The 19,034-nt window shown below is 41.7% G+C and overlaps 1 protein-coding gene across 6 annotated transcripts in view; it reads right to left on the reverse strand.

Annotated features, from left to right (window-relative positions):
* Window positions 1–3,698: 3,698 nt before the first annotated feature.
* Window positions 3,699–19,034, reverse strand: part of RPRD2 (regulation of nuclear pre-mRNA domain containing 2) — a 59,295-nt gene continuing 43,959 nt past the window's right edge. For 2 of the 6 annotated variants that reach the window (XM_081120374.1, XM_081120373.1), the window contains 5 exons: window positions 17,223–17,505; window positions 15,435–15,695; window positions 13,523–13,723; window positions 9,886–10,308; window positions 7,184–8,983 (listed from right to left, as the gene is read on the reverse strand). In XM_081120374.1, coding sequence (XP_080976500.1) covers window positions 8,895–8,983; window positions 9,886–10,308; window positions 13,523–13,723; window positions 15,435–15,695; window positions 17,223–17,505 — 1,257 coding nt within the window. In that variant the 3' untranslated portion in view covers window positions 7,184–8,894. Of the gene's footprint in view, window positions 10,309–13,522; window positions 13,724–15,434; window positions 15,696–17,222; window positions 17,506–19,034 lie in introns of all 6 variants that reach the window. The other 4 variants (XM_081120372.1, XM_081120371.1, XM_081120370.1 and 1 more) reach the window with 2 other exon arrangements.

The following is a 19,034-nucleotide window of genomic DNA, read 5'->3' on the forward strand; positions in this document are numbered from 1 at the left end:
CAGAGTTCTTTCCATGGCTCTGCACCCAAAGGGATGGAAGTGTTACATTGCAGGCAACAAAATGGTAGGTGCTGAATTATTACTGAATTAAGAATGTGTCAATCACTGTATTGACTTGAAACTCCAAAGATACAGACACACATTCTTTAATCATTCTACCTTGTCCTTTTTTGTGCGGATAGTAGAGGGATGGTGGAATAAGTATTGTTGTGGCAGCTTCCTGCGCTCATCCCTCAAACATGTAGACTACTCCCTGTGTGCAATGCACTGAGCTGTGTGGTCAGGGGGTGCAGATCAATCAACTGCTTCATCATCGCCTATGTAACTCGTGTTGCAGTGGAGGAAGGAATGTCAAGTTATCCCATTCCTCTCCTTGTAACAAGCCAGCCAGCAAAAGCAAGCTAGCTAAGGCCAGTTCATTAACTCGGGCGGCTTCTACAACTTCTGAATTGTGCCTGGTATGTTTCAGCCTCACGGAATTTTAACCGGTTAGCCTGCCTGGGAAACATCCCTAAAGCTGCTCTTACCTTCCACCCAGAATATCACTGAACACCTACTATATACCAAGTGCTGCCTTCACTATCTTATTTAATTCCTAGAATAACCCTGACTAGTAGCTCTCCTTATGCTCCCTTTATAACATGGAAATTGACCCTCAGAGAAACCCTGGCCTCTGAAACCAAAGCCTGTTGTAGGCCATGCTCTGCTGCCTCTCCCATACCAGAACGGTTAGAGAGCATCACGTTGGGTAGCACTTCTCTGCTTACTCTCCAGGTTCACTACTTGGAGACTTTGGGGCCAAAAAGGCCCTTAATATAGGTTGGAGAGAGAGGTCCAAAAAAAAAAAGCCAAGAACAGAGGCATCTTACCAAATTTTATCTAGCAGACTAACGATAAGGAAAAAGATATGTTAATAATGCCAGATTTCACAGAAGTCTAGGGAAAAGGGAATCTTTAGTAAAGGGTATCCTACACCCTTAATCAAGCTTTGGGAAATACTCACTTTTCAAATAGACACCCTAAAGTTAGCTAAAGATTTGGGGGGTATTGTTATAATCTTAAACTACACATATAAACTATATATAAATTATATATAATCTTAAACTATATAAGAATGCTCTCCACTGAAGGTAAAAGTCCATTTTCCACCTGTCATCAGATCAACACATACCTCCAAATCTATCTTAGCTCTTACAAGCAAAATTTCCCTGCATCAAAGAGAAAGGAAATATACTGGAGGTAAAAAGGAGAAATTTAAGAAGGTAAAAATATATAAATGTTTACATCATTAACACCAAATTGCTTTTGAGGCTCACAGAACTAGCCAAGTGGCTAGAGGTAAGTAGATGGTGTGGGGAGATAAGGTTTATTAAAATGTTTTTTCCCTTAGTATTAAAGAGCTAGGGTGAGGCCACACTTTTTACTTTAACATTGCTTTAAGATGCCACAGAAAAAGTCCAGCTAGATTTGCTGAGTAAATAAAGAGGGGGAAGCTTCCTATTAGGAGCATGGGGACAAGTTGAGCTTTGCTTTTTGAAAACAAAGCCTTGGGCGCACCTAAAACCCGACTTCCCTTCCCCAAGACATCTCCCGAGTCTGTAGAAGAGAAACAAGGAAACAGCCACCTCTATCCCCACCCCACCCTCGGCTTTTAAATGACCCTGATTTGTCTGGTCAAGGCTAAGGGGAAAACATAGGGAAGTCTCCCAAACACAGGAGCCAGTGCAGGGATGTCAACTTAAGTTTGATGATGAAAAACAAAGGAAAGAGCTAAGAAGGTCCTAGATACACCTATAGAAGGCAATATACAACTAAGGCCCACTACCCAATAACCAAGATTTCAAATTAACCCTTCACTAATCTCTATTGCTCTTGACAATGAAGATACGGGACCTTAAATGTAGGCGCAAAGGATTCCCAACCGGGGAGGGCGAAACTGAAGCACAGGATGCTGCCCATCTCCTTTCTTCCTTTGCCTTCCAACTGAAATACCACAAGAAAAATGTAAGAAGTTTCAAGTCCTCTCTTTTCCACAAATTACTCTGCAAAGGACTTGAGTAATTCTCAAAAAATAAGGGGAGCCCCGATCGAGTGACTCGGTTGATTGGAGCGTCGTCCTGTGCACCAAAGGTTGTGGGTTTGATTCCTGGTCAGGGCACATACCTAGGTTGTGGGTTCAATCCCCCGTCAGGGTGCGTACGGGAGGCTACTGATCTGTTTCTCATATCAATGTTTCTCTCTCTCTCTCAAATCAATAAACGTCCTCGGGTGAGGATTTTTTTTCTTTTTTAAAACAGGAAACATAACAAGTAAAAAGAAAAATAAGGAAGTTGCTGGAACATCGAATTTGCTATGAACCCCAACAGGTCCAGGGTGGACTGGTTTGGCCAACACCCCTTTGAGTCAAACACAAAAAGCTGCAGCCTGTATTTGTGTTTTCTGTTGGCACCGCTCACTGGCCTGTCCACCCACATCTGTATTCTCAACTTCTGACTCTTGCTACAGTGAGCACAAAGGGAAAGGAAAAAATAAAGGAACCAAAGGTAACCGCAGTATCATTTTCTAAACAGATCTCAGGCTTCTGATCCCCTTCCTCTCAGACTTGTAATGAAACATAAGATTTCTCCTGTCCTCCCCCAGCAGTCAGTCAGAAATGTGTGGTTTTACATTGCACTTGGGTCGCTCTTTTCCCATGAAGCACGGGCCGGCCTCTCCCCCCTACATGGGGGAAGGGAGAACAGGATGTTTACTTAGGAGCCGGTATCTCACTTGTGTCCCTCTAGCAGCTTTGTCTATGCGGCCTCAGTGAGTTATTACTCAGCAATTGTGAGCAGCAGCTGACTGGACTTGTCTATACAGTTACTCATAAACAAGTATGAGAAACACCCCAACACCCTAAATCCATTCGGGGTGTTTGTGTTACTATGCCTACATACATAAGGGGGTAACTCATCCCTCCTATACCAGATTGGCTTACAGACAATTTAAGGGGAAGAATCCATTTCCAACGTGTCCAGAAAGGCCAATGAAAAAGTCTAAAAGCTATTGCTTCCTTGGGGGTGGAGACAAAAACCAGGTGGGCAAGTTAAGGTCCCAAGAGGGGACAGGTAAAAAGGTGAGCCGGTTCCAGCGGTACATCCCACCTGCTGGGTGTGCTCCCAGGCCGCTGCTGTTTCTGAATTTTTGGTGACGTGTGTAGCTTTGCGGAACCAAGGCTGCTATTTAGAGCCTCTATGCTGCCAGTGACCCAGGCCTGATCTGGATGCCGTGCCTCTCTCTACCCTAAAAGCCAACATTCCACTTGCTAAGCCTCCCTGGGTTATGAAAAAGGATGGGGCAAGAGAAAAGGATCGTGTGGTTTCTGTAGATTGCCAATATGCAGCACAAAAGGCAGACCTGGGCAAAGGGACGGCCAGGAGGGTCCGTCACCTCCCTCAACTCTGCCTGCTTCAAAATGCTTCTTTGCTCATAATTCTACAATTTTTTGAAGACATACACAAATAATTACCCATACAGCACAGCCCACTTCACTGCCCGCCACTCCCTGAACATCCTTCATCTCACCCCACCCATCACCCCTTTCCAAAACTGAATTACACAAAGGATCAAACGAACCCCACAAGGCCATGCATTTCTTAGAGGCTTAGATTGCCTCCGGCGACACCAAGTGCAGAAGGCAAGGGGACAGCTGGACAAGATCAATGTGAGCGGGGAAGAGTCAACCACACAACAAAGGAAACCATCCTTTATTGAACTGGAAAACAAAAACATAATATTGGAGACAAACAGACTTAAAAAACGAAAGGAATGGCTGGAAGAGGAAGGTGCAAGTGGTCACAAGGAAGGGACGAGATGGGTGGCCAGTGGTATCTTTGTGCGCCTCGGAAATGAGCAGGCACACCCGCCATCCCCTCTACCCCACGCACTCTCAGACCGAACGCCAATCCAATCAGATCTTCAGAGGTACATCCAGGCTTTTCCTTCTGCATTCTGTAGCTGGTTTCACCTTTAGCCCTGGACAGTCATGTGGGGTCTTTGCTGGGGAAAATTTAGGTTTTCCAACCGCAGGCCTGCACCGCCAAGCAGCAATTTCAGCTCCTGGAGGTTTCCTCCTCTTTGCACTCACCAGAGAAGCCGGGGGCCCTTGGTTAAAGCCCCAAATCTCAAAGAAAAATGTCAAACCTTTAGAACTAGTTATTTTATTAAGTGATACACATTTCAAAAGGATTTCATTGTTGTTGCCTCTAAAGCATGTACTTGTTTTGTTTTCCACACTGAACACGTGAGAATATCAATCCAACATATCTAATTTTAATCTTAACAGGCACCCCCGCCCATTCAAAAAAGGGGTAGGGGAGGAAAAGGGGGAAAAGCAGTAATTTACAGCAGCTTCAAAACAATAACAGCTGAGGCTTAATTCTGCATCAACCAGTAATTTCAGGATAGTGAATATTCTGCAATGAGGAAGTTTAGCATATTCACATTATCTAGATAGGTTCGCTGTACCACATATATCACAAACATTGTATTCCTGGGACCGGAAAGAACAGAAGTTCTACTCTCCGATCATTTTACCCTCCCTGGAATCAAACCAAATTCTACTCTCAACATCTGGGAGAGCAGAGGAAGCAGGGAGGCCTCTCATCTAACTCACTGAAGAGTAAACTTACAAAATACTTAAGGACCCATTTCTGATGCTGTACCAGTTTTAGGCGGTACCAGTGTATCCGCAACCCACCAATTCTCTGTCTGTGATTTTACAGTGAGCACCAAGGACCTTGGTAACAACTTCGCATATTCTGCTTTCATGAGAATCATGTCCTTTCCAAGACACACTATGTTATGCTTTCTTTAAAAAATATCTTGTTTATTTTTTTTAAACTCGGGGTGAAATACAAAAGTCAGAGCATGGGCATGGAGTTTTAAATCACAGACACAGAAAGAATAAAACCCCTTTGTTTCATGTTATGAATACCAGAATTGTCTTGTTTCACTATATCACATATGTACACTGTCGTCTTCCTTTACTGTGGACAGATTTCCTTAAAGTTAACAGCTGACAGTCATATACAAATCCTCACTTCCATCCTGAAACAAGCGCTTTGAGGATTCGGTGGCTTAAGAAACAGCCCACACACAAAAAATCCACCCCTAAAAAGTCCATCTTTAAAACTGTACAAGGTTTTCCTTTCACGTATTAGCTGTCATACTTTTGAGGACAATTACTCTGCCCCAACATTCAGGAAGCCACTTTCCTGACATCCCCACATTTTCTCATAAAACCAACTGGTGAGAGAGCCTTTTCAAGTAAACTCTACTTTTAGCTTAAACAAGAGCAGCAGAAAGAATTCACATTCTTTTATTCTAGAATGAAAACATCCCACTTAATTTCTGGGGGGGAAAAAAAATTCTATTTCAGTTGAGTCAAATAGAACTCCTCCCCCTACTTATACTTTTCCCTAAACAAATGTCTGAGGACTCAATGTACTATACTGTTTCTTTGCTTTGCTACACTATATACCCCATCCCACTTACAAGGTAATGGTATCATGCATTTTTGTGGGGAGAGCCACAGGGCAGAGAGGCTTGAGAGGGTCAAAGAAAGAAAGAAAACAGTTAGTTGGCTTAGGACCAGAAATGCATTAGGGAGATGAATGACTTGCAGCACCCTAACCACAATACACATAGTGAGCCCGAATAAATAACACGGAATAAATTACACAAAACTCCCAAACTATGACACACGCCTGGTTTAAGGTGCTCTTTATCTGAAAAGCGAGTTTATTCTGAGACTAAGAATCACCTACTGCCACTACATTGCCCTCTCCCCCACCTTCCATTATTTCACTGCAGGAATCCAAAGCAATCCCCATACTTCTTATAGTTAGTTCTATATTAACTTGGAAGAAAATATGAAACTTACTAGGATTCTCTAAAACGCTCAACACATATTGTTTTACTCACCTAGCTGGAGGTTACCTGTGTGTGTACCTTAGGGTAAGACACTAAACAAAAAATAGTAATGCAACATTTGCTTTTCAGTGTCCCTAAGATATAAAGATCTAAACACTCAAAGTACGGTGATTGTCTTTTTCCCAGTACTTGCTGTAGAAACACAAATAAGAAGCCTTTCAGGGAGAATAAAAGAACTTTCTCATGTGAAATGACTAAGAGCAGAAACATCCTACTGGGAGTGGGAGTGAGGATAAGGCTTTGAGCCTTGATATGTGATGGGCTGCTACTGCAGTGGGGTAGATCTGGATTTCTCAGGTCCTCCAGTTTCTCTGTAAAAATGTCTAGTAATACTCACTCGTTACTAAAACACATCTGAAGAAGTATAACATAAAGATGCTGTTGAACCTTCTTTGAAATACCAAGAATGGGGTGAATACAGGAGGAGGGCAAGGGGAAAGGAAAGACAAAGAAAATTAATTCCCTTTCCCTAGTAGTTAACCTTTGCTGAAATATACCAACAAATACCACTTACGTTAGGGAGGCACCATGGTAAAAATGTCTACTTCTTACATTAAAAAGCACAGGGATAATATTACAGCTGCACCTTTAAAATAACTGTCAACTGTAGTGACTTACTTTCTGGCCACAGCAGAAGTGAAAACTGAGAGAGCAAGCCAAGGAAGGCAGGCAGGGAGAGCTTGGTGCAAGACAAGCGGAACTATCTCAAAAGCGTTTTCCATTCTCTCGTTCATGAAGGATGGGCAGGTCACACACACTGCTAACAGTTCCTCTCTCTAACGCTCTATATTGTAGTTACTCCTTATTTTAACCTCAAAATATATTCAGCCTGCTCTCTTTCGTTCCAAAAATAGAGAGGACAAATTTTTACTAGGCCAGAACGAGGTTTGTGTCTCCTCAAAGTTACTGCCTTTGGAAGAAGAGGCTGCCCCCCCTTTTTTTTTTTTAAATTAAGATTTTAGGAGAAAGGTAAAGAACTCAACTTCAACATGCTTTTAAAAACAAACAAAACAGAACAGCTTGACAGGTCCAAGGTCTTCCACATTTCCTCCCTTGCAACATCTCCTGGCTGTCAGCAGGGCAGAGCACACGGGGAAGGGAGCCATGCTGGTCCCAGCAGTGAACTTAGCTGAAGAAAGGGGACAGGAACCCTTCCATCGACTACTAATAAGCCAAACCCAAAATAACATCCCAACATTGCACATTATCATCTGTACTGGTGGAAGTTTTATTTCAAATGTAATAATACTCTTCAATAGATGGGATCATATAAGATTTTTTTTTCCTCCCGTCCTTCAAACTCCCAGCCAAAGGAAGTGGCTTTGGTTGTGTTTCTTTGCCTGCCCCGCCCCCCCTTTAAATACAAACAACTCGGGGAAGGTAGGTAAGTGCAGTGGGAAGGACGGGATGGAACAGTGAAATGTAAGCATATGACTTTTCACTTTGGAAGGGAGGCCCTTGGTCATTAAAAAAAATAAATCAAAGGAGGGAAACAAAAACAACAATAAACCAACTCCTACTTCCAATGCTCTCTAGACTGTTCAAAATGCCTTTCCCTTGGTTTCCATCAGTACCCGGGAGGGAAGAATGGGCGTTTTGGTGCAAAGAACGGAGGGCACCTAACAAAAGGCGGCCTGGGTCTCTTTAAGCTGTGGAACGGGTCTCTGCCGAGAAAAGGTTCCCTAGGCCGAAAGTCTGGCCGGGGATTCCGCAAAATCATACCACTCCGGTTGATGGTGTCTCTGTGTGAGGGACCCAAGGGGAGGCCACTGCTGCTGTTGCTGCCTCCCCCACCTCCTCCATGGGCTGGAACCAGGTGCTCCAGAGAATGGGAGGGTAGGCTCAGGCTCTCACGTACATGGCTAAGGCCAGGGCCGTTGAGGTCCCGTTGGGTGGGGCCCCCATGGTCCCTGGGTCCTGGGAGCACCCCAAAATGATCAGCCAAGGTCCCTTGAAGGAGGGAACTATGGTCCTTGGGAAATACTGCCACTGCCCCTGCCACTCCATGCTCTGCCAGTGGTGGGGCAGGGAAGGGTACAACCCCAGAGTGGTCAACAGGGGTAGGAGGGGGTGGAGTAGAAAAGGGAACACCACTCCCACCACTGCTATGTTCCCCAGGGGGTGGAGGGGGTGGGGTGGGGAAGGGTACTCCGCTGTGCTCTCCAGGAGGAGGGGGTGGGGCAGCATGGGCCAAAGCTGCCTCCTTTGTGAAGGGGTTCGAAAGATCCACAGAGGGTAGATGAGTGGGTGCATCTCGAGAGAAGATACCACCATGATCCTTAGGAGGGGCAGGTGGGGCAGATGACGGCCCCACTGGCTCTCTTTGGAAGGGTGCCCCATGTTCCAAGGGGGATGGGGGAAGATGATGCTCAAATGTTGAGTTGAAACTGTTGGAACGAAAGCTGCCGACGCTTTCCTGAAATTGGGGTGCCCGTTCCTTGTATGGTGCTGCTTTAAAGCCAGTGAGGCCTCCGCTGCCCCCACCCCCAAGGGATGCCAACTCAGAGGCACTTGAAGGGCCATTGTCAAAAGAGCTGCCTGAGGTGCTCAGATCAAACCAACCCACCCTTGAAGCCTCACGCCCATGTCCTCTATTTCCCTTCCCAGGAACTCGGACGGACTCTACGGTCTGTATTGGCTCCCCAGACATCCTCCTATTGGATGCATTATGATAACCCAAGGTTTCTATGGGGGCCCCCTTTTCTTCAGTGCTGTCAGGCAAGTCTAAGCAGGAGGAGGAGACGCGGGTTTCTATGCGGTGGTAGTGCTCTTCTTGCTGCTGCTGCTCAGTGACGGTCAAGCTGGGCTGGGTGAGGTTTGAGAGACTGACACCGTCACTTGAAGTGCCCTTGCTGGGGGCCTGGGCAAAATGCTTATCATCGGAGGGCTTTCGTGAGGCGTTTTTAAGCATATTCTTAAACTCAATCGTCGACGTGGTGGAAATGGTGGAGGCCAGGACTTTCTCCACGCCTGATGTGGGTGGAAGGCCCGTGGGAGCAGCAAGGGTATTCTGCGGAGAGAAAAGGGAACGATGTGGGACTTGGTGAGGAGAGTCTGGGTACTGCTTCTGTGGCAAAGTGAGATGCCCAGTGGTAGATTGAGACAAGCTATTGTGGTTGGAGTCGGGGGTGAAAAATGAATCATTCTTACTCGGTGACGGTGACCGGTTAGACCCAGGTTCATTCCCTCTTATGTTGAAGGCACCAAACAGCCCAGGGGAAGGTGAGAGAAGGTCACAGTTCTCACTAGAGTCCAGGAGGGCCCTTACAGATGGAGGGAAGGCAGACTTTACCCCAAATTCTTGGGCTCTGTGACTGTAACTGGACAGGATTGGCTGGTACTCGGTGGTATCAGAAAGCTTGCTGGATTTCAGGATAGACTTGGCTGGTTTCTTCTCTAGGTTCATCATGGCAGAGGGTGGAGGCCCTGAATAATCAAAATCTCGGTAATCCTCATCTTCCTGGAAAGAAGTATCTGGATAGAACTTTTCCTGTGAAGAGTCCATCAGGGAAGATGGTCTCTCCATTCCATCAGAAGGCTGCTTATAGGGTGATTCACTGCCCAGGCCAAAAGGTCGATATGTAGATACAGAATTGGAGAGCTCCCGGGGGTAGCTTTCCTCTCTCCCAGGGGGTGGTGATCTTGTACTGCTGGGTGTTGAAGAACCAGGGCTAATGATCTTAGAAAGCAGGGACATGGTATCTACACTGCTGGATGTGGGCTTGTCCATCATCTCATCTTGGGTGGGCGTCCCGCTGCGTTCATCCCGCACAGGGGTTCCATCAATGTTGTCGACTAAAGTGCTAGTAGGGCCACGCTGGAAGTCTGAGGGATGGCTTTCTGCTGGGGCACTGGACCCCAAACTGCTCAGGATTGGGATGTTTAAATTTAAGCCACTGAAACCAGGATTACCTTTTAGGAAGTTATGGATCTTCATTTCCAGGCTTGGGGAGGTGGACTCGGACTCCAGCTTTGGCTTGGAGATCTCTGAAGATTGGCACATGGCAACTTCAGTAGGTGGGGCAGCAGGGCCAGTACTGTGGGTGCCTGTAAACCCCAGAGAGGTGGACGGTAGCTTGAAAGTAGTGCTTGGAAGCCCTGGGCTTTGCCCAATTGAGGCCTTGCTGACTGAAGTTGAAGAGACTTCAGATGTTGATGAATTAGGAGAATAGTTGAAGCTTTTGGGAATAAAGGATTGGGTATTGGAGGGCAGATTTCTTCCTTTTATATTAGAGACTGTGGTGGTGTTGGCAGGGGAAGCTGAAGTGCTCTGGGATGCAGCTTCACTGGCTGGAACTGGGTTCCCAGTAACACTCTGAAGTAAAGATGACAGGCCTGTAGAAACAAAGATTAGAGGAGTTAAAAAGAACAACTCCCTACTTTACAATAAAAACAATTTAGGCTAACTGGATAGTCTCAATCATTCCAGTGGGAACCAGACAGACATTAAAATATGAGGCCAAAGGGAATCCTGACCAAGTAAGCAATTGCTAAATGTCACAGAAAACACTGGACTTATTTGTCAATATAAAGAGAACAAATCACTGAAATGTTTCTAGTACAGTCGTGAACAAGTCCAAAATGGCACAATAAAAGGCAACAGGAAGGTGGAGATTTTAGTGTCAGAATCATTTATAGTTTGAACAAGAGAAAGCAGGAAAAGAAAGGAAGCAAAATTATTCTTAAAATAACACTTGAAGCCAGTATTTCTTTCTTTCTTTTTTGTTAATCCTCACCCGAGGATAATTTTTCCATTGATTTTTAGAGATAGTGGAAGGGAGGGGGGAGGGAGAGGAAGAGGAGAGGGGGGGAGAGGGAAAGAGAGAGAGAGAGAGGGAGGGAGGGAGGGAGGGAGGGAGGGAGGGAGGGAGGGAGGGAAACAGCGATGTGAGAGAGACACACATTGACTGACTCTGGAATCAAACCCTTGACCCTCTGGAGCATGGGCAGATGCTCTAACCACTGAGCGACACCAGCCAAGGCAAGCCAGTATTTCTTAATGTTTGATCTATGGAACTGTTTCTCTAAACAGATTTTTTTTTTTACTTCATTTTTATTGTTGACAATAAGTTAATGTACATTATTATCAAGAGGGAGATAACATATGCAAATTGCAGAAATATATTTGAACAGGGGCACTTTTTAAAAGAAGCACCTCTTGCTAGGCTGGTGTTACCTTTGGGGAAACAATGCTCTAAGCTTTCATTTTTGGTTGTAAAATGTAGCACTAATAAACATAAACATACATCACAAAGACTTACAAAGCTAGACCATCAAAGGCTCTGATTCTTTCACAAGAAAACACACAATCCCCACCTTATAGCTGGAAAATTCAAGGATTATTGTTGGCAGTGATAAGATTCAACCCTACTCAATGATAGACAAAACCTTCTCAGAAGTCCTGAAATAGAATTTTGGGGGGCAAAGGCTGAAGTCCATCAAAGCAAACTGCTCCTGTAGAAATTTTTTTAGAAAAACACTTGACAAAAAGATAACAGAAGGTCTTATAAATTAAAATAATATTTTGGAAAATTTACCCACTTTGTGGACATAAATGAAAACTTGTATACACTATATCCAAACTTAGAGCTTTCAGTTATACACTAAAATTGCTCCTTTATAATGATATGGTGAAAGAAAATACTTCATGAAATACTTCCAATTAATGTTTCCTAAAAATTTTAATTTTAATCCATATTTGCTAAGAGATTTAAGGTTTGAAGAATTTGTTTTGTTAATTCTCACCTGAGGACATTTTCTTCATTGATTTTTAGAGAAAGGGGGGGGGGGCGAAGAGAAACATCAATGTGAGAGACACATGAGCTGGTTGCCTCCTCCACACGCCCTGACCGACAGGGGGCAGGGAATGAACCCACAACCAAGGTATGTGCCCATGACTGGGAATGGAACCTGAGGCCTTTCAATGTGCAGGCCAATGCTCTAACCACTGAACCATACCAGGACGCATGTAACATTTTTAACTGCCATCTACTTTTAAATAAAGATGCATGGTTTTTATTGTTATCCAACATTTAATATTATCTAAATAACTGAAATATTGCTTATTTCAAGTACCTTCGTGAAAAGAAAAAAAAATCCATTTCACTTCCAAAAAGCTTCCTAGCTATGTCATTTTCTCCCTTCTAATAGTATAATTCTTAGTAGTCACTGTTCTTACCAAAAGCAGAAGTCCTCAAAAAGCACTGGAATATGACATATGATAATGTTATATGATTTTTTTTTTATCCTAACTCGATATTTTTCCCATTGCTTTTCAGAGAGAGTGGAAGGGAGAGAGAGAAACATCACTGTAAGAGAGACACATCAACTGGTTGCCTCCCACATATGCCCCAACCAAGCCTGCAGGTGGGGAGCTCTCTCTCCCTTCCACTCTTCAAAAATCAATTAAAAAAATATATTTAGTTCTGTGTAATAAAATTCTATATCTTAAGACAAAGTTCACTATAATATAGTTATTGGCTGATCTACTTAGAGAACAGTTTAGGAAATAAAATTCTATTCGTATAAAGCAGGGCTTCTCAACCTCAGCACTATTGCCATTTGGGGCTGGATAATTCTTTATTGTTTTGGATGTCCTGTGCATTGTGGCATGTTCAGCTGCTACCCTGGTCTCTATGCATTAGGTGCAGTAGCATCCCCATCCTCATCCCAGTTGTTACCAAAAAAACCCACGTCTTTAGACATTGCCAAATGTCTCCTGGAGTCTTCCTGGTTGAGAACTACTGAAAAAGAGTAAATCACTACAAAGATACTGTTCTGGTATTTGCAATTCATTGCATAATTATACTGAGATACTTTGAAAAGGTTGTGTTGGTATCTGGAGGGTCTGGGAACAGAGAGCAGGTAAGTTTTATGAAAAAATGTTAGAAGTGAATAGTTTTAGGAACAAAACAGATAATTAGCAAAGTTGAACAGAGGTTCAAATAAGGTAGAGATTATACGTAGGCAAAAACAAAAAGATGCACTATATATCTATAAATAGAGGCTTCTATAAAACATTAGGACATAAATGAGACAATCATGTCTCCTGAGATACTTGATCGTAGATTGACTTCTTACTGTTTTTAGCTTCGTTTAACATTAAAATATATAAACCTCAACATATACTAACCTGTACTAAGAGCTGGGATAAATGCAGCCCCTAGGGGTGTCATGGTGTAGGTGAAAGAATACCGGACTCCAGTCAAGAAATCTGGCTTTTAGTCTTGGCTCATCACTGAATAGGTAGATGTGTGACCTTAAGCAGGTCACATCACCTCACTGAGCCTTAATTTCCTCACCTGAAAAGGAGGGGATTAGACTAGATGATATTTAAAGTCTCTTTCATCTTTGACACTTTATAATACTATAAATGCCAGCTCATAGATGATAAATATAAAGAGAATAATTAATCAACTATATTATCTACTTCATGGCTTTGGATTTTTTTAATTTTAATTTTATGGTTTTGGTTTTCTCAGAAATGGAACCCAGGATTAAGCCAGAGACAAACATTCACAGTTAAAGTCCCCCTGGCATGTCAGTTTACCTTGCAGTGTAGGGGCTGACTGTGTCTGGGTTTTGGAAAGAGCAGACAGAATGCTCTCTGGGGTGATCTCCACCTTCGAGAGGATATTTGCCAAAGGGTTGTGAGATGTTGTCGTGGCAGGTGCAGGTGTTTTCAGGCCACTGGAGAGGTTGCCCGGACTTGTAGGAGTTCCTGGAGAAGGTCTTGATGCAGGACTGACCCCTGGTGGCAGAAAGATTAACTCAAGAAAATGCAATTCAAAATGACCTTTAAATCCATGAACTTTCCATTCAAATGATTTTGGTATGTTTAATAGGAATTTTTCTGTGACTAATTCACAGATGGTCCATATCATGGCTTTTACAAAAAAAAAAATCTGAAATTATATGAAGATTTTCTCCTGTCTAGTTGGAACACCCCTAAAAATAAAGAAGTATTAATTTTTTTTATATGTATTCCCTTAGTTTTGAGAGCTCCAATAGAAAGGGACTAAAGAACCTATTTCTTTTTTCTCTATAGCATGAAACCCACACCTCAGAGTCCTGTAGGTGCTCCATAAATATTGCTGGCTGATTATGATCAGATCCAATGTAATTGTGTAACAGCCACAGCATAATTTTATGTGATTAGTAAGATTTTGCTTTTGAAATGGTCTATAAAATGAGATTACGTAAGCAACCTCCTTTATACTTTTACATTTTAAAACACTGGATTTTTTTTTTTAATCCTTACCAGAGGGTATTTTTTCCATTGCTTTTCAGATAGCATGGAAGGGGGCAGAGAGAGAAACATGGATGTTAGAGACACATCCATTGGTTGCCTCCCGAACATGCCCTGACCAGGGCCGGGGATGGGGCCTGCAACCGAGGAATGTGCCCTTGGTTGGAATCGAGCCCCAGACCCTTCGTCCGTAGGCTGGTGCTCTAACTACTGAGCCAAACCAGCTAGGGCTGGATTGATTTTTAACAGAGGGAAAAAGTATACAAAGATACAATAATTTTTTTAATGATCAAAAATAAGAGCAGATATTTCACACAAAAAATTATGAGCAAATAAAAAATATTTCAACCATATCTTTAATCAAAATGATGTAAATGAAACTTTTAAAGACTGAATCTGATGAAGATTAAAACAAAATAAAATAGTTTTGGAGAAGCTGAGGCACATCAGGGACTTTCATACAGCACTTGGAATAAATAGTACATTTTTGGAGATCATTTTAGTTATAACATGAAAAGACTTAAAAAACCTAAATGCTGATTATTTTGAGAATCTATCTTTTAGAAATAATATATTTAAGTACTTATAATTGGGATTTTCTTCAAAATAATCAGGACTGAGTAGGCCATGTGTTTATACAGTTAAAGATGAGCAATGAGTATGTGGAGGTGCTCTACATACTCATTAAAAAAAAAAAAAGCCCTATATACTCATCAACCCTTATAGGAAGGGTTGTGCATAAAACTTTAGCATCAAGGTTGTTCATTACAGTATTCTTTTAAACAGTGTAAACAGTGAAAAATTAGAAACATATTGGATGTCTGAGAATTAAAAAGCTTAAAAAAATCAAAAGCTAAATAGCTAAAATTTTAAATAGCTGGTTTCAAAACTGTATATGCAATATGCTTCAATTATTAAAAGAAAAATTATTACAAATATTTAATCTCCCAAAACATTCAGATACACATACACTTGTAAGATCATGCACAAGTGATTTCCTTTGGAGTAGTATTGTATTTATTTTATTCTCTTTACCTATTTTCTAATTTTTCTATGATGACCAAGTGCTGCTTTTATTTTTGTATTAAAATAATACCTTTAGCTAAATTTTTAAAAATTACTTTTAATTTTAAAAATTCAACAAAACCCAGACTGATGGCTCAATGAGAAAGATGAAAGCCAGCCCTTTACCCTCTTTCCTGGGCTTACTTACCTGTATTTTTCATGACTGATGTCAGGCTGCTAAGGATGGAACTGATCTTTGCCAGATCCACATTAGCCAGGTTTGGCAAAGCCAATGCTGGAGATGGGGGCAGAAGAGAAGTATTCACAGGCTTTGGAAGAGGGGAGGTTGCTGTCATGGTCACAGGCACTGGGGTACATGAAGAGGCCTTTGAGACACTTTCTGTTGGCTTTGTAGGTACAGAAGTGGATACAGCTGACTTCTCCACAGGTTTTTCCTTCCTGTCCTCTACTATTTAAACAAAGAAACAAATATTATTGCATCTTACTACTTTCCAGACTCTACTTCCAGTATGGAACAAGTATGTTCTACTATTTCCTGATTTGGGAGTAAAAGCACTATGCTTTAGAGAAAACCACTAAATTCATGATTTTTTTAAAAAGCCCTACTCTTTATATTTTATGACCCCTTTTGACTTCAATACCTGTTTAAAACGAATTTCCCAAATTCACCTTTTATCTTACTTTTAATGATTTATTTGCATCTTCTTAGCATCTGTATATTAAATTTGTACATTCTAGAAGCATGTTATTATTGGGTACAGTAATTATATTTATGTCATAAATTGTCCTATCTTTTTTGTTAACTTAAGAGCTTTCTAAAGAGTAGGAACTCTGTACATACTTTTTTGTATTTTTTTGTGGCTTCCTGAAATTGGCCTACTGAGGGTTGCAATTAGGCACTAATTTGAAACTGCAATTTTAACTCTTTATGCATTTTACCACCTAAAAGGCTATGCAGTGTATGGATAGTACATTAAATTCAACATAAGTCAAAAACTCTCTAATAATAATAAAAGCTGGGGATGTCAGAGAAACAATTCACCAATGCAGGTTAACTTTTTAAAAATATTTTTTTTTGATTAATTTGAGAGAGAGAGAGAGAGAGCGAAACATCAATGTGAACATTGATCAGCTGCCTCCTGCAAGCCCCTACTGGGGATCAAGCCCGAAACCCGGGCATGTGCCTTGACAGGGAATTGAACCGGTTACCAGGGCAACCTTCTGGTGCATGGGACGATGCTCAACCAATGAGCCACACCAGCCAGGGCTATCCATGTTAATTTTGAAAGTGTGGTTAACAAACCGGCTTTGGAATCTTGAAGGTCAAGTGACAGAGAATAAAGAATTCCAGTATAAGTGCTCCTCCCTCTAGGGCAGTGCTATTCAATAGAAATATAATTCAAGCCACTATAGAAGTTTAAATTTTCTAGAAGCCACAGTAAAAAAAGGTAACATTAATTTTAATAATGTTTTATTTATCTCAATGTATTAATGTGTACCTTTTATACTTAGAGCACATCTCAAGCTAGACAAGTCACATTTCAAATGCTCAACAGTCACATTTAGCTAGTGGTTACCATACTGAACAACACAGATCCTGAGCAATGATTCTTAACCCACATGGCTTACCAAATCCTGAACCATTGCTCTGGAGAAATAATGCTACCTTGGTATTCTACATTATAAAGACTTAACTATTTTTTTTTTTTTTTAATTTATTGATTTTAGAGAGAAGGAGAGAGAGAAAGAAACATCAATTTGCTATTCCACTTATTCATTGGTTGATTCTTGTACATTGTACGTTCCCTGACTGGGGATCGAACCTGCAACCTTGTTGTATTGGGATGACACTCTAACCAACCAAGCTACCCAGCCAGAGGTGAGCTATCTTGCAACATCTGCCTATGACAGGTATATCGGTGGGAAAACAAAAAAGATAAGGAACAAGCTGTCTACTCATCACATAAGGACATACCGATTATTTTTGACCCATCATCTTCTACATCTGAGAGTTCCATGTCTTCCACATCACGATTATCTGTTGCAGGCTCAGGTGTGGCAGATTTCTCACTCTCCACAGTTGGTGACTGGGATTCCTCACCTCCCATTCCCTGAAAAGGAGACTCAGAACCAGTTGGAGAGGGCGCATCCATACTTGGGGAAGGAACTGGTGATTCTTCTGGATCAGGGAGGGTTGATTTCAATTGATCCAGCTTTTTCTTTAAATTGTTCACTCGATTAGCAAAGGTTTTGTATGCCTAAAAGAGAAAAAGAATCGTTTGCTGCTCTGAAAAAAGAACCAAGAAGCTACCATTTGACTTTGATCGGATTTCCCCATTATCACTAACTATATCACTGGTACAAAACAAGAAAATATCTTCATCTGTCAAGCATAGTGTAGTTTCCAGTCTCTCCTTTTTGTGTTCTCTAAGTGAGTATTACCATCCACACAAATGCCTGGTGTCAGAAACCTAGAGGTTATCTGTAATTCATTCTCCCTTGCTCTCTTCTATCCATCCAATAAATCAGTATTTATCAAGAGCCTAAATGTGCTGGCCACTCTCCCAGATATTGGAGATATAGCAATGATTACAAAGACAGGAAAAAAATACCCAAATTCATAAATAAAGCACAGCCTGGGAGTCAAATACTACTGTTTTTTAAAAAAATAAACTTTTATTTTAGAACACTTTTAGGTATACAAAATAACTGTAAATATAGTGTATATTTTTATTTATTTATTTATTTATTTAATTGATTTCAGAGAGAGGAAAGGAGAGGGAGAGAGACAGAAACATCAATGATGAGAGAGTCATTGATCGAGCCCGCAACCCGGGCATGTGCCTTGACCGGGAATTGAACCCCGATAGCCTGGATCCTAGGTCGATGCTCAACCGCTGAGCCACACCCAGCAGAGCAAGATAGTGTATATTAATAGAGTTCCAAGAGGAAAGGAAAATAGAATAGAAACAATTCATGAAGAAGTAACAGCCAAGAATTTCCAAGAATTTATGAAACCATTAAACCATTTGTTATGTGTTGAACTGTGTTTCCCCCAAATCTTATATGTCTTATATGCTGAAGTCCTGGCCCTGTACCTCAGAATGTGGCCTTATTTGGAGAACAGTTTTTACAGAGGTAATCAAGATGAAATGAGGTCATTAGGATGGGCCCTAATCCAATATGACTGATATCCTTAAACAAAGGGAACATTTGGACCCAGAGACACACACAGAGGAAAAACAATGTGAAGAGACACAGGGAGAAAATAGCTATCTACAAGTCAAAGAGAGAAGCCAGGAACAGAACCTTCCCTTTTAGCCCAGAAACAATCAACCCTGCTGAGACCTTGATTTTGGACTTCTAGTGTCGAGACGTATGAGACAACAAATTATTGTTTAAGCCACCCAGTCTGAGGTACTTTGTTATAGAAGTCCTAATAAACTAATATACCATCAATTTAAATAGTTCTGCAAACCCCAAACCATACAAATATGAAGACCACCCATGCCACACTTAGGTATGTTATATAACCACTGAGAACCAGAGACAGAAAATAACTTATCTCCCTGCTTCTAATATTCTTTTATTCTCCATTTCGCTCTATGGATTCTGAAACACAAACTTGATCACATCATTAGCAAATTAAAATCCTTTCTTTGGGACTTAACTTTGTACTGCCTTATTAAATAAATCAGGGCTGCTGTCGAGCAAAATTTCTACCTCTGCCTCTACTGTTCTAATGTTGCCAAGGTCACAGAACGACACTGGCATTGGTATACTCTGT

This window comes from Miniopterus schreibersii, assembly GCF_964146895.1.
Source record: "Miniopterus schreibersii genome assembly, chromosome: 19".
In the NCBI taxonomy this organism is placed as follows: domain Eukaryota; kingdom Metazoa; phylum Chordata; class Mammalia; order Chiroptera; family Miniopteridae; genus Miniopterus; species Miniopterus schreibersii.